The 15,490-nt window shown below is 35.1% G+C and overlaps 2 protein-coding genes across 3 annotated transcripts; one reads left to right on the top strand and one right to left on the bottom strand.

Moving 5' to 3' along the window:
* Positions 1 to 267: 267 nt before the first annotated feature.
* ccdc127b (coiled-coil domain containing 127b) lies at positions 268 to 2,992 on the bottom strand. Of its 2 annotated transcripts, none has more exons than XM_051136254.1 (3): positions 2,747 to 2,992; positions 2,267 to 2,398; positions 268 to 1,034 (listed from the first exon to the last, which is right to left on the bottom strand). In XM_051136254.1, exons 2-3 carry the CDS (start codon positions 2,385 to 2,387, stop codon positions 352 to 354), a joined length of 804 nt encoding a protein of 267 aa, XP_050992211.1. In that variant the 5' UTR covers positions 2,388 to 2,398; positions 2,747 to 2,992; the 3' UTR covers positions 268 to 351. The 2 variants fall into 2 exon arrangements, with proteins under 2 accessions (XP_050992211.1, XP_050992212.1); XM_051136255.1 differs by having other exon boundaries at positions 2,897 to 2,992.
* A 1,392-nt stretch (positions 2,993 to 4,384) lies between these two features.
* On the top strand, positions 4,385 to 14,914 carry sdha (succinate dehydrogenase complex, subunit A, flavoprotein (Fp)). Its single transcript, XM_051137081.1, has 15 exons — positions 4,385 to 4,506; positions 5,496 to 5,579; positions 5,743 to 5,904; positions 7,033 to 7,176; positions 7,322 to 7,486; positions 7,603 to 7,751; positions 9,098 to 9,222; positions 9,527 to 9,695; positions 10,080 to 10,275; positions 11,522 to 11,693; positions 11,839 to 11,957; positions 12,124 to 12,235; positions 12,628 to 12,758; positions 14,039 to 14,152; positions 14,307 to 14,914. Exons 1-15 carry the CDS (start codon positions 4,447 to 4,449, stop codon positions 14,391 to 14,393), a joined length of 1,989 nt encoding a protein of 662 aa, XP_050993038.1. The 5' UTR covers positions 4,385 to 4,446; the 3' UTR covers positions 14,394 to 14,914.
* Positions 14,915 to 15,490: the final 576 nt, after the last annotated feature.

Genomic DNA, 15,490 nt, shown 5'->3' with positions numbered 1-15,490 from the left:
AACATGCAGCTTTTCTTTTCACAAGATGCTAATGTGTGGATTACTTGTGGATTATTGTGATGTTTTAATCATCTGTTTGGATTCTCATTCTGACGGCACCCATTCACTGCAGAGGAAGCATTGGTGAGCAAGTGATGTAATGCTACATTTCTCCAAATCTGTTCTGATGAAGAAACAAACTCATCTACATCTTTTCAGCAAATTTTCTTTTGCTGGTAAACTATTTCTTAAAAATGCTCTTCCAACAAAGAAAAGAATATAACAAAATAGAATCTCATTAACTTTATTGACAATGAGATATTTTAAAACACATCATTTTAGTGATATAGATACATTTCTGCTCTCCCAATGTCATTTTTTTGGCTGTACGCCGAGCATAGCCGCCTCCGCTCTCTGGTGTGTTTGAAGAGTGACTTGCAGCTGCCAGTATCTGAGATACAGCCACATCAGACTCCCATTCCTGCGCTCATCTGTGTTCAGATACTCTGCACAGCTGCGATCATTCTTAAAAATATCCCTGAGACCGTCCTCCATCTCCAGATGTGCAAGAAGAGGCTCTTTGGCTGTACGAACCAGAAGGTCCTTCTCCATCTCCACCCTCCTCGCACGAGGCACCAAAATACTGCAAAAGGCCCTCTGCCGTTCCACCAGCCTGTACTCTACGTCCTTCAGAGCCAGCGAAGCCCTCCTCTCTCGCTCTTTCTCCTTTTCCAAGGCCTCGTGGAAGAGGGTGCCACCAGGTCCTGCGTAGCGCAATCTAGCTCTCTCGTTTTCTAGAGCTTCACGTTCTAACCTCATACCTCGACGTTCCTCCTCCAGCTGCTTACTCTGGGAAGCCAGGGCTTGACGGTAGCCATGCGCTCGCTGCTTTTCTTTCTCTAGATCAAGCTCGAGGTGAGCTGTTTCTCTGCGGTTTTCAGAGAGCATCTGTCTGTATTTCACATCCAGGTCCTTCTGGATTGTCTTTATGGTCTTTTCGTACTTGTCCTTGGCCTCTTCGATTTCCTTTTGAGACTCCTTGGACCAGATCCATCCTAAGACAAAAGAAAAATAAAATATAGCTTCAAGCAACGATTACCGGGGTTCAAGCGCTTTAAGGCATTTAAGCACATAGGAAAAAATACATTATGCAGCAAGCCTTTTTCTGCAAATACAGGTAATTTACCATAGAAATATTATGTTTTGTAATGTTTATGACTGTTATAGTAGCAGCTGTGGTCCGATCTCCTTAAAACTTTGCATCACCTCTCCCATGTGCTCACCAGGTTTCGTGAAGTTTTGAGTTTTCCTTTAGGCTTTATAGGATTTTGGGTAAATTCGGACAGGCCCCTTTTCTAAACGACCCCATTATAGCTTCCCAAAGGGTAAATTTCAACATTTTTTTGATAATTATTGACCTAGAGAGACCAGAGAATTGTACTGCAGTGTTTTTTCCAGATTAAGTGAAAAACCTAGGACTAGTTTGCAAATTTTGTTTTCAATAATTTAACAAACAATTTGATTGACTGCAGTGGTTCTAGAGGCAAAGTTGTCCGGAATGAGGAGTTCTATCGTATGATATGAATATCGTGCGTATGTGCGAAAAACTGTGCAACGTACAACCGTTTATGCCCTTTTAAAATGTGATATCGCCCCACAGTGGCTGATTTCTTTCAAATTTCTTACAGACCTTTGGGGCTGTAAGTTGACCAGGCCCACCGAGTTTCGTTCCGATCAGCCTCCATTAACCTTGTCTAACAGCTGTTCAAATTTTGATGGCCAGTGGCGGCCATGTTTTTTGAGATTCGCAAATGTCCTTGTAGACACTTGTGGCACTTTGGACCAAGACCGTGCACAGCGATTTCCATGTTGATAGGACAAATGGATGCGTAGGTATAGCCATTTTTATGTTTTTTTTTTTCCCTCTTATAGAGCCACCAAGTGGCTAAGCTCTATGATTTTTGTCCTGTGACCTCAGATTGAGCTTTTAAATAAGTGTCCTGAGTTTGGCGAAGATATCTCATTCCATTCAGGAGTTATAAGCATTTTACTAAAAAGTGGCCCTTCGAATCGGAGGCGATTTCGTGCTTTTGTTCGCTGTAGCGCCCCTGTCAGGCTGATTGGGGTGAGCCTTGGTGACATTGTTGGTGGTGTGAGTACTACCATCCCTGCAACTTTCAACACTCTACGGCTTACAGTTTGGTCTGCACACGCTTGAACCCCTAAATATGAAATGCATTTCATCACAATGTACATGCTGCTGAAGCATGTGTTGTGTAGTACATACTAAAGGCAGCGAGTCCCAACATGGGCACCAGGAGGGCATAGTTCCACTTGCTGCTGTCACCACCACCGCCCTGCCTCTCTGGCCTTATATTCCAGTCCTGAGGATCATTTAGGTTATTCATGTGGACTGCAGCTGGAAAAATAAATCAAACATCTGACCAATGTGATATAAAAACAAAAAGGCAACTGTAAATTCTGACACTCTATGATGAGTAAAACAACTGCCTAATTTTAATTTATAGTGATGTATTACCATCCTTATGCAAACAAAATAAAACTGAAATAGCATTCTAATTTAATTCCTAACTAGAAACCTGAGCAATGCAAGATCGTTCCTAGTTGAAATATGACACTTCCTGTTTCCAAGACATCCATACGCAATTTGACTAGTTATTATTTTTTTAACAAAGAATATTGCATTTTAATTGTGCAAGCACAATACATGTTGTCAATACAGTACTACATCAAATGTCCATCTTACCTTGCAAATATTCAAAGCGCTCGTCTCTTATCAAATAGATTCAAATAGTCGCTTCCATACATAAGTAGGGCTAACGCCTGCGTCAGTGTTCTCTATAAAATATCGATTATTTATAAGCGTGAGGGTTATATTCTATACAGTGACACTTACAGTAAATAACTCCACACAGCTTCAAAGCATGTTTGTTTTTGTTTTTTGCACAACGCTAACCGACAAATCCCCCCACTGTGGACAATCATTGGTACGGTCCTCACTAAAGCACCGCTGCTAGCGATTCATGAATCGTTCGAACCGAATCGATCGGATCTTTTCAACCAGTGATAGAACTTGATAGGTAGCTAGCACGCATTTGCACATTCTCTATGTATTCACACATGTAATGACGTGTTACATTAAGTAGCAAATGTTTAAATATTTTATTTATACAAAGAATTTTAAAGAAATGTATGTCATATACCTCCAGTCAAAAGTTTTTGAACAGTAAGATTTTTAATGTTTTTTAAAGAATTCTCTTCTGCAGCCTGCATTTATTTGATCCAAAATACAGCAAAAGCAGTAATATTGTGAAATATTTGTACTATTTAAAATAACTGTTTTCTACATTTATTTATTTTAAAATGTAATTTATTCCTGTGATCAAAGCTAAATTTACAACATCATTACTCGTCTTCAGTGTCACATGATCCTTCAGAAAATTATTCTAATCTGCTTATTTGCAAGAATATTTTTTATTATCCTTATTATCAATATTTAAAACAGTTGAATACATTTTTCAGGATTATTTAATATATGGAAATCCAAAGATCAGCATTTATCTGAAATGAAAAGTTTTTGTAACATTATACACCATACCATTATTATATTTTTATATACCATTCAAAGAACCTGGAGTCAGTATATATAATTTTTTAAAAGAAATTATACGAATTAATACTTTTATTTAGCAAGGATGCTTTAAAATTATAAACTACAGTTTATAATGCTACAAAAGATATCTGTGTTCTTCTGAACTTTCTATTCATCAAAGAAACTTGAACAAATTCTGCTCAGCAGTTTTTAACATAATTATAATAATAATATAATAATAATAAATGGTTTTTGAGCAGCAAATCAGAACATTAGAATGATTTCTGAAGGAGTAATGATGTTAAAAATTCAGCTTTGAAATCACAGGAATAAATTACATTTTAAAATATATTTAAATAGAAAACAGAGTTAAAAATCTTACTGTTCAAAAACGTTTGACTTGTAATGTATTTGATTTGTTATTCACTATATGGTAAGATTTGTATACATATTTTAAATGAATATCGTTTGTGTGTTTTTGTTTTAACTTAACATAATTGACGGAAACCCGATTTCCAAACAGTCAACAACCGACAACTAACTGAGAACTGAATAAGCTGAGAACGAAAGTAAGAGTTGTTTAAGTGAACCGAAGATTTGGCTAATGTTGCGAAAAGTTTCCTCACTTCATATTTTATAAGCTGAATCATTGCTACAACAAACTGCCCTACATATGAGATTACAATAAACAACTTTTAATTAACACCTAATCGAGTCAATACGCAGCTCCGTGAAGCCAGGGAAAAGAATCACCGAATCATTTTAACTGTTCGAAAGAACCGATTCGTGGAAATGACTCGGACTTCCCATCAAGCTCTTCACAGGCGCTTGCGTATCAGCCAGAATCGAGCAATATGGCTGCGGTGTGCGCTGCCTCCCGTGTCCTCGGGAGAAAGATTGTGTCATCTAAAGCTGTAAGTCCTCTCAGATCTTGCGCATACTTTTATTTTAAAGACATTTGGCCAATGCAGGCCGAAAGTTTAATTGCTTTATACGCAGATGTCGCTGTGATCTGTTGTAGTCCGTTATGTGCTGGTTTTGTAACCATCTTTTGCTGTGTTAAGTAACAGTGTTACGCAGTATCAATACCTTTGTTATATGAGTGTGTTTTATGTGATACTGTTTTGATAATGGAGCTTGTCTTTTAGCAGTGATGCTTAAGGGTTTTTGACCTGATGTATTGTGACTTTTCCTAGAAGTAAAGTTTAGATAGTTTGTAAACAGGAGTCCATTGAAGGTCAAGCAGGCAGCGTTAGCATTAGCCATGTGATGCTGAATGCTCGTGTCATTATGTTAGATATTATCACTTTTTAATTGTCTGGATGCAAGATTTTTATTCAGTATCTTACTGATTATGAGAATGAAAGCAGACTGCTTTGAAAATTGACTTGTGGTTAGTTTTTATTTCAGATGTAAAGTTTGTAGATGTGTTATGTCATAAACATACATAAGTGCTGCAGATGGGTTTAAATCATAATTCTTCTCGCATGTATCTTGAATATATACATTTTATCTTTATGTTACAATGAAACTATAACCAGATGTCTCACTGTTATGTCACCAGAAAAGACTAAAATACGTTTGATTGTTGACACTCTGTTGCATTGAAATGATGTGTTTACTTACCAAAAATAACACTTTTTGCACATTTTTATTGCAACATATATTATACAGATAGGGTGGAAAGAGGGTGGAAATTTTTAATTATTTTTATTATGACACTTAGTTGTTTCTTGATTGTAATGTAAAATAAAAATAAAAATCTGTAAAGCTGTTTTGAAACATTATGCATTGTGTAGATATCACAGATGTGATTTTGTTTCAATTTCTAACTATTAAAAAAACTATTATAAAATATAAATATATATATAAATATAAAAATATTTTTTCTTGGTCCAATCAGCTGCCAGCGGTATGCCAGGCAAGCAACCGCAAGTTGCATTTCTCCATCTATGGAAAAAAGGGAGATGCAAAAGTCTCAGATGGTGTAAGTATATATGCTACTTCCTTGTTTGGTTTCAGGAGCTTTCATGTTGCTTGCAGGATATAGCATTTAGAGTTGCATGCATATGCATTGTCACTTTAGTGGAACAACATTAGATGTCATAGGCTACTTGCCTTGTGTGATCATTACGTTTTTGGTATTTCAGATCTCCACACAATATCCAGTAGTAGACCATGAGTTTGATGCTGTTGTGGTGGGAGCAGGTGGCGCTGGGCTGCGTGCAGCTTTCGGTCTGTCGGAGGCCGGTTTTAACACAGCCTGTGTTACTAAACTTTTCCCCACCCGTTCACACACAGTGGCCGCACAGGTTTGAAGAATTTCTCTTGCATTTCTTTATATTGTCATTTAGTAACAAGGATTTATGCTAGGTTTTATAGATCAGGATTTACTGATATATATTTTAGGTGATTTCTAAAGCCACGACAATAAATATTAAGACTAATACATCAGATTCATGTTTGCTCAGGAACAGAGTGAATGGGAATCAGTTCTTTAGATCATCTGAGAGCAGGGCAGTTATTTTCAGTTAAAGAAGTCTGAAGTTCACAGATAAGTTTAACCTTTGAAATTACACCTCGGATGTTCTCACACCACTTTGAAAAAAAAAAAAAGCGCTGATAAGTGTGTTGTTTTAAGTTTTTGAACAGTAAGATTTTTAATGTTTTTAAAGAAATCTCTTCTGCTCACCAAGCCTGAATTTATTTGATCCAGCAAATGCAATAATATTGTGAAATATTTTTTCTGTTTAAAATAACTGCTTTCTGCTTTAATATATTTTAAAATGTAATTTATTTCTGTGATCAAAGCTGGATTTTCAGCATCATTACTCCGGTCTTCATTGTCACATGATCTTTCAAAAATCATTCTAATATTCTGATTTGCTGTTCAAGAAACATTAATTATTATTATTATCAATATTTTAGGATTCTTTGAATAGAAAGATCCAAAGATTACATTTATTTGAAATAAAATGCTTTTGTAACATTATACACTATACCATTTAAAAGCTAAGAGTCAGTATAATTATAGAAATTAATACTTTTATTTACGAAGGATGGTTTAAATTGATCAAAAGTGATGGCCTTTATATTTCAGATTTCTATTTCAGATAAATGCTGTTCCTCTGAACTTTCTATTCATCAAAAAAACCTGAAAAAATTCTACTCACCTGTTTTCAACATAATATTGACATCTTAAAAAACATTAAAATTCTTACTGTTCAAAACATTTGACTGATTATATATATATATATATATAGAGAGAGAGAGAGAGAGAGAGAGAGAGAGAGAGAGAGGTAAGAGGTATATTATATTTATCCATCTATCTGTCTGTGTGTTACGCAAGTTACATATACATCATGTAAGTGTTAACTTTATTAGCTTAATTCATTTACAATGGCTTACAAGGTTTTTGTTTCTTTTGATTTATAAAATAGGGTGGGATTAATGCTGCATTAGGCAACATGGAGGAAGATGACTGGCGTTGGCACTTTTATGATACAGTGAAGGGATCTGATTGGCTGGGAGACCAGGATGCCATTCACTACATGACAGAGCAGGCTCCTGCTGCAGTGGTGGAGGTGAGATACGGTTACAGAACCTACAGCTGTCTTGATTACTGTTATGATATTGGATAAGAAGAATGATTTCTGGCCTCTTGTGTTTTTGACCCTAACTCAAGCATTACTTACTGTCAATACGATTGTAATTGTTGTTGTCTTTTAGCTGGAGAACTTTGGTATGCCCTTCAGCCGTACAGAGGATGGTAGGATCTATCAGCGTGCCTTCGGAGGACAGAGTCTGAAGTTCGGCAAAGGAGGTCAGGCTCACAGATGCTGCTGTGTGGCGGACAGGACGGGTCACTCTCTTCTTCATACACTCTACGGACGGGTGAGTGAGAGTCTGTGGATGTGATTCCATAAACATTTAAGTAATCAAGATATATCGGCTATGTTTGAACTGGAAAGCCTGTTGAGTCCTATCTAATTGTATCCATTGGTGTCTAGTCTCTGCGGTATGACACCAGTTACTTTGTGGAGTACTTTGCTCTGGATCTGCTGATGGAGGATGGAGAGTGTAAGGGAGTCATCGCACTGTGCATGGAGGATGGATCCATCCACCGTTTCAGAGCCAAGAACACAGTCATTGCTACTGGGTAAGAGAACTGATCTGGTTTTACGTCTTAAAGGATTAGATCACTTCCAGATTAAAAATTTCCTGGCACATATAGTCACCCCTATGTCATCCATGATGTTCATGTCTTTCTTTCTTCAGCCGAAAAGAAATTAAACATTCCAAGATTTTTCTCCATATAGTGGACTTCAATGGGACCCAATGAGTTGAAGGTCCAAATTGCAGTTTAAGTGCAGCTTCAAAGGGCTCTACACGATCCCAGTCAAAAAATAAGAGTCTTATCTAGCAAAACGACTGGTCATTTTCTAAAAAAAATTAAATTATTCATCTTGCACTAGCGTGACCTCATGCATTACATGATCATGCACGTGTGACATAGGCGGGACTACCAACCCAGTGTTTGCAAAGCGATTGTGCAAAGAAAGTCAAATGCCCTTTACAAAAAGGTAAAAAAAACAACGATTTTGAAGTTAGAGGAGAAAATGAGATGGGAGTTTTTCGCCCTACCCTACCTTGAACCGAAGAACTAACAGCGCGTGACCTTTCCACCGTAATTATGCAATGCGTGAAGACGTGCATTGCAGAGCTAGTGCAAGATGACCACTTGTGGTTAAAAAGTATATACGTTTTTACTTATTTATTTACTTAGAAAATCTCTAATCATTTTGCTAGATAAGACCCTAGTTTCTCAGTAGAGCCCTTTGAAGCTGCATTGAAACTGCAGTTTTGACCTTCAACCTGTTGGCCACCATTGAAGTCCATTATATGGAGAAAAATCCTGAAATCTTTTTCTCAAAAACCTTTTCCTTTTTAATTCCATTAAGCATTCAGCAGTGTTGTTTTGATATTATTTATATCAGGATTATTATAGTGAACTAAAACTAAAATTAGTTTTATGTTTCTCAGTTTAGCTTTGCTTTTATTTCTGAAATTTTTTTAGTAGTTTTAGTACTTCAACTTTAGATTAGTTACTTGCCGGGGCAACTTCTCTTATTTTTGGTTTTAATTTCATAAATACTTTAAAAAAATATATATATCTCAATATGTGTCTATTAAATTTATACATATAAACTATAAATGTATAAAAAATATATAAAATAATTACAAAATATAATATATTTAAAAATGTATTTAATTAAAAATATGTAATACTTTATTTTAGTTCTATTTCAAATTATACCATTGTAATAATTTTGTTTATTTCTAGTTAATAATAATAACACTAGTAATCATAGGGGTTTATTAAAACAGAAAAGGATTTTTAAAAAATATTTTTTATTTTTATTAAAATGAAGTTCAACATAGTATTATTACAGTGGGTGTTATTACAACATACAAACATAGAAATTTATTGTGTTTTCTGTTCAGTGGTTATGGCCGCACATACTTCAGCTGTACATCAGCCCATACTAGCACAGGAGACGGTAATGCCATGGTGACCCGTGCTGGACTGCCCTGCCAGGATCTCGAATTTGTGCAGTTCCACCCCACAGGTGAACTGCTTTCGTTCATAAGCCTGAAAAATTCCTTTAGAGTACATTTACTGCCTTATAAATCATTATAAACAAATCTATGCCATTGATTGTAATGGAATGGTTTACTCAACTTGCCACCTTAGTATAGTTTACATAATCATGTCACATAATTATATATACACCTGTGGTTATACTGTTTCTTTGCCATGTTTACATGCATCTGTGTTGATAATTGATCATCTGTGTTATAAATATCCAGCCACTTTTACTGATGTCCTCAGCCAACCTATGGCTAGTTTCAACTTTTACGTAATTCCCGTAGGTATCTATGGAGCTGGATGCCTAATCACAGAGGGCTGCCGTGGAGAGGGAGGAATCTTGATCAACAGCGAAGGCGAAAGGTTCATGGAACGTTACGCACCCAATGCTAAAGATTTGGCCTCTAGGGATGTAGTCTCACGGTCCATGACCATTGAGATTAGGGAAGGAAGGTACAGTATACTTCATTTCTAGTGCATTATTAGTATGTGATTTTGTGCCAAGTACAAGCGGAGTCACCTAGACTAAAAATGACTCATGTCATTATTGTTTTAGATGAGAAAAGCATTGAATAGACATTACAAAAAGCAGATTTAGAATGCAAAATGTTGCCTTACCATTGCATTAATATTTGAAATGTATTCAAATAAATTGAAATAATACTCAACATGAAATTAAAACTGCCTGTAGGTGGCAGCAAGTAACTGTCTTAACTGCTTAACATTCCTGTAAAATTTGCCTAAACATGCAGTGTACCATGGAGGGTACAGTGGAATGCTAACAGATTAATGAGTGAGTGATTAAACTTTCTAAAAATGAATTTCATCCTCCTCCAGAGGTGTTGGGCCAGATAAAGACCACGTCTACCTGCAGCTCCATCACCTTCCACCCCAGCAGCTTGCTACTCGCCTGCCTGGCATCTCTGAAACCGCCATGATCTTTGCTGGAGTTGATGTCACAAAAGAGCCCATCCCAGTATTACCCACCGTCCACTACAACATGGGCGGCATCCCCACCAACTACAAGGGACAGGTATTCATTTTACAGCATCTCTATGAATATTGTTAGTGCTTAGGTTAGGCATTTGAACTCAATATTAAGCATTGTTTTAACATTGAGAATAATCAGTAATGTTTCTTGAGCAGCAAATCAGCATATCAGTATGATTTCTGAAGGATCATGTGACACTGAAGACTGAAGTAATAATTATAAAAATTCAGCTTTAGTCACACAAATAAATTTCATTTTTTAATATTTTTAAATAGAAAACATTTATTTGAAATTGTAATATTATTTCACAATATCACTGTTTTTACTGTATTTTTGTTTAAATAAATGCAGCCTTGCTAAGCAGAGGAGATTTCTTCAAAAAACATTAAAAAATGTACTGACCCCATAATTTTAAACATAATTGTGATTTTATTTTTTTTTTTTTTTTTTTTTTTTTTGTTTAATGTTTTTAAGATTTTTAATGTTTTTTAAAGAAGTCTCTTTTGCTCACCAAGCCTGCATTTATTTGATCCGAAGTACAGTAAAAACAGTACCATTTTGAAATATTTGTACTTTTTAAAATAGCTATTTTATATTTGAATATATTTTAAAATGTAATTTATTCCTGTGATTTCAAAGCTGAATATTTAGCATCATCACTCCAGTCACATGATACTTAAGAAATCATTCTAATATTCTGATTTGCTGCTTAAAAAACATTTTATTTTATTTTATTAATAAAATTTATACTGACTCCAAGCTTTTGAATGGTATAGTGTGTTATGTTACGAAAGCTTTTTTTTTTTTTTATAGATAAATGCTGATCTTTGGATCTTTTTTATTTATCAAAGAATTCTGAACAAAATGTACTCAACTGTTTTAAATATTGATAATAATACATCTTAAAAAGCAAATCAGCATATTACAATGATTTTTCTAAAGGATCACACGACACTGAAGACTGGAGTAATGATGCTGAAAGTTTAGCTTTGAAATCACAGGAATAAATTACATTTCTAAATATTTTCACATTTCAAAGCAGTTCTTGTAAATGGTAAAAATATTTCAAAATAATACTATTTTTTTGCTGTACTTTGGATCAAATAAATGTAGGCTTGGTGAGCAGAAGAGACTTCTTTAAAAATCATTACAAATCTTATTGTTCAAAAACTTTTGATTGGTAGTGTAAGTTAATTAATTACTTAAACATAAGTACTGTAAAAGTAATAAGTTTGTTTGCAAGCTGCACTCAAGAACATGATGCTAATATCATCTCTAATTATCACAGGTCATCACCCATAAGAATGGTGAGGATAAGGTAGTGCCAGGCCTGTACGCCTGCGGTGAGTCCGGCTGCGCATCAGTACATGGTGCTAACCGCCTGGGAGCCAACTCGCTGCTGGATCTGGTTGTGTTTGGACGTGCTTGTGCGCTGACCATTGCTGAGACAGACACTCCAGGTAGCTTTAATGCACCTTGAAATGGTGAAGGAATGCTTACAGCAGTATTTCAGTAATTGTGTAATTATTTACATATTTTGCAACGTTTTATGGCATCAGTGGTGATTTGTTAATATATTTTTAAATGTTTCATCCTGTCTTATAGGAGAGAAGCTTTCCCCTCTTAAACCCAATGCAGGAGAGGCTTCTGTTGCCAATCTGGACAAGATCCGCTTTGCTAACGGCAGTACCAGAACCTCAGAGATCAGACTGAATATGCAGAAGGTCTGTCACCTCACTGCAGTTCTTTATTTCATTAAAAAATTATAGACTGATCAAACAGGATGTTAGGAATTTTCCATCTAAATTGAATCATATAGTATTAAAGTAGTAAAAATACTCATTTCAAAATAATTTAATCTCAGTTTTGTGTTTTTCTTTTATACCTCAGACCATGCAAAATCACGCTGCCGTGTTCCGTACTGGAGATGTACTGAAGGAGGGTTGTGAAAAGATGGACTCCGTCTACAAGTCGCTGGATGACATCAAGACATTTGACAGAGGTCAGAGAAGACTGGCACAGGAGAATTGAATAAATGAGAAATATAGTATTGTTAAAACGTTTGGGTTCAGCAGCAAATCAGAATATTAGAATGATTTCTGAAGGATCATGTGACACTGAAGACTGGAGTAATGATGCTGGAATTTCAGCTTTGATCACAGAAATAAACTGCATAAATGCATTCAAATAGAAAACAGATATTTTAAACTGCTGTTACTGTTTTTACTGTCTTTTTAATCAAGTAAATGCAGCCTTTTGAACGGTAGCATGTTTGCAATGGGTAATCATTTAAGTCTAATCTAAAATGCACTGATCTGCATTACTGTTTTAAAAATGTTATTGCTGCAATACAATGGTTCTTATAGCATTTTTGTGCTGCTTTTATGATTGTAGGCATTGTCTGGAACACTGATCTGGTGGAGACTCTGGAGCTGCAGAATCTGATGTTGAATGCGGTGCAGACAATTGTCTCCGCTGAAGCCCGTAAAGAGAGCAGAGGAGCTCACGCCCGTGAGGACTTCAAGGTGAACTTTCTGAAATCAGCATGCTTGTCGCAGGACAACATTTTGTAAATTTACAAATCCGTAACAAAGCTGTCTGTTTTAGTGCTCAGTGCATTTTTTTTTTTTTTTTTTAACCTAATCAAAATCACATCTTAGCTATGAAAATGGAAAAGTTTCATATATGTATGTATGTATATGTATATGTATGTATATGTATATATATATATATATATATATATATATATATATATATATATATATATATATATATATATATATATATATATATATATGGTCAATTTTAATAATCATTTTAATAATCATAATTGGTTCAAAGTCAGAGTTGGAAACATTTTTAAAAAAAAGAATTCCACAAATTTTGTATGTATGCAAATTGTGTAATATCCAATGTACACATTATTTTATTTTATTTTATTTTTTTTTTTTACAGAGGTAAATCAATAATTTAAATTTTAACAATATTTCAAATGTAATTTCTGAGATTTGTTATATTTTGAATATATTATAATATATAATATAATATATATATATATAGGTTATATTTTGAAGGCAAAAAGTGGATCATACAGATTAAAGTTAAGGATTTATTAGTTTGAATATACATTGAACCAAACACCATCACAACATTTAAGTTGATAATTCAGTTTACTTTTTTTGACAAAACATTTATGGGATAAAATGCGAAAATTATTTCAATATTTTGACGAGTTGAAATAATAGGGGTTAGGGTTCGGGACAGTCACCTCCCAATTGAAGGTTCCCACTATATGATAATTTTATATATGTTAAGCTTACTGATATTTTAAATATTATTGTGTTTTTCAATAGATAATAAAAAGATCTTAGTGAACATCTAAGATTTGAATACTTAAATGCTTTTTTAAATGAGTTGTTTGGTTGTGTGACAGCAGTTTGCACAAATTCTATAGAATGGCCCAAACAGATGTTGTTACCTGTAAGTAGTCTTAATGGTTCACCCAAAATTAAAATATTACTGAGAATTTAGTCACACTCAGGCCATTCAAGATGTAGATGAGTTTGTTTCTTGAGGAAACCAAATTTACATCACTTGATCACCAATGGATCCTCTGCAGTGAATGGGTGCTGTCAGAATGAGAGACCAAACAGCTGATAAAAACATCACAGTAGAACATTTTCAGCGAATTTTTATTTTTGGATGAGCTATTGTATTAATAGGCATCACAGTGTTAAAGACACAACTGTCATGTTAATAATATGTTTGCATCTTTAATGGTTTCATTACCCTGTTTTTCTTACAGGACCGTATAGATGAGTATGATTACTCCAAGCCTCTGCAGGGACAAGTGAAGAAGCCTTTCGACCAGCACTGGAGAAAACACACACTGTCCTATGTGGATCCCAAGACAGGAAAGGTAAATATATAATGAATCATCTGGTTCATTGTGAGTGTTTTGCCATTGTTTACATTTTTCTTGTTAGTCTGCATACAGGAAGAAGGCAGCTGTATGTTTAAAAAAAAAAAGTCTACGTTAATGTGAGCTAAACGTGTACAAATGTGTGTTTCAGGTTACTCTGGAATACAGACCTGTGATTGACAGCTCTCTGAATGCAGAAGACTGTGCTGCCATTCCCCCTGCAATCCGCTCCTATTAAACACATCCTGACGTACCCCAGCTGACTCCGCCCTTTTGCTTATTTATAATCGGCCAATAAATCAATGAATATCTTGTGTTTGACAGGCTACACTTCATTTAAATATGACTTCATAAAACCTGCTGAAATATCAGAGCAAATGAAAAGTTACTCCAGTCAGACTCCGTGGTTAAAGACAATAATAACAGCTTTGTGATACTGGTGTATATTTACTCCAAGGCATCCATCACATTGGCTCTAAACCGTTCTGCCAAGTAAATCATTAAATATTTAATATTTAAATGTTGAATGATGGTCACAACGCTGTCAAGAAGCACTTGCACCTTGTGGAAAATAGATTAAACTAGTAAACTACTCAACAGTTTGTGATGCTAATGCAATGTACGGTTTCACGTGTTTGACCTGGTGGCCTTTCATTCTCAAATATATTCACAACTCATCTGTATGTAAAGTTCTGTACATCTTGCATGTTTTGTTTTGTAGGTTCTGTTGAAACTCAATAAAGATGATCTGGGTGATAATACTGGGTCTGTAATATTGATTAAAATAGGGTTTGAGGTGCTTAAAGTGCTTGAAATATTTGAATTTGACATTTTGAAAGAAATATTCCTGAAGAGGTGCTTGAAAAGTGCTTGAATTATTGAAAGACAACGTATCAATGAAATAAGTGTTTAATTTTGTAAATAATTGTGTAATCTTTTCATGCGAAATTAACGCTGCAGCCCAGAAGTAAATCCACCTCACCAGCCATAATTCATCTTTGGCATGATGCCATAATACACTACAGATGCAACAATAATTTTTCAAATATTTATTACTAAATATATACTGATATAAGCTGAACATTCCCTTCAATGGTATATGAGATGACTGGATGCTTCCAACTGATTTCCTATTGAGCTGTCACCAACTGAACTGCAGCGCTCACTGTTTCGAAGCGCTCCAATGATCCCGGTTCGCGAGTCATTATTCAGAACGGGACTTTGGAGCGCGAATCACGAATCATTTGATTCAAATAGGAACAACAGCGGGTTCGCGAATCTTTTGATTTAAATCGGAACTTTGGAACGCGGATCGCGAATCATTTGATTCAGATC

The sequence above is a fragment of the Labeo rohita genome, chromosome 19 (genome assembly GCF_022985175.1).
Source record: "Labeo rohita strain BAU-BD-2019 chromosome 19, IGBB_LRoh.1.0, whole genome shotgun sequence".
Taxonomy (NCBI): Eukaryota; Metazoa; Chordata; class Actinopteri; order Cypriniformes; family Cyprinidae; genus Labeo; species Labeo rohita.
Note: the sequence above shows the minus strand (reverse complement) of the source record. Positions and strands in the feature narration are given on the sequence as shown.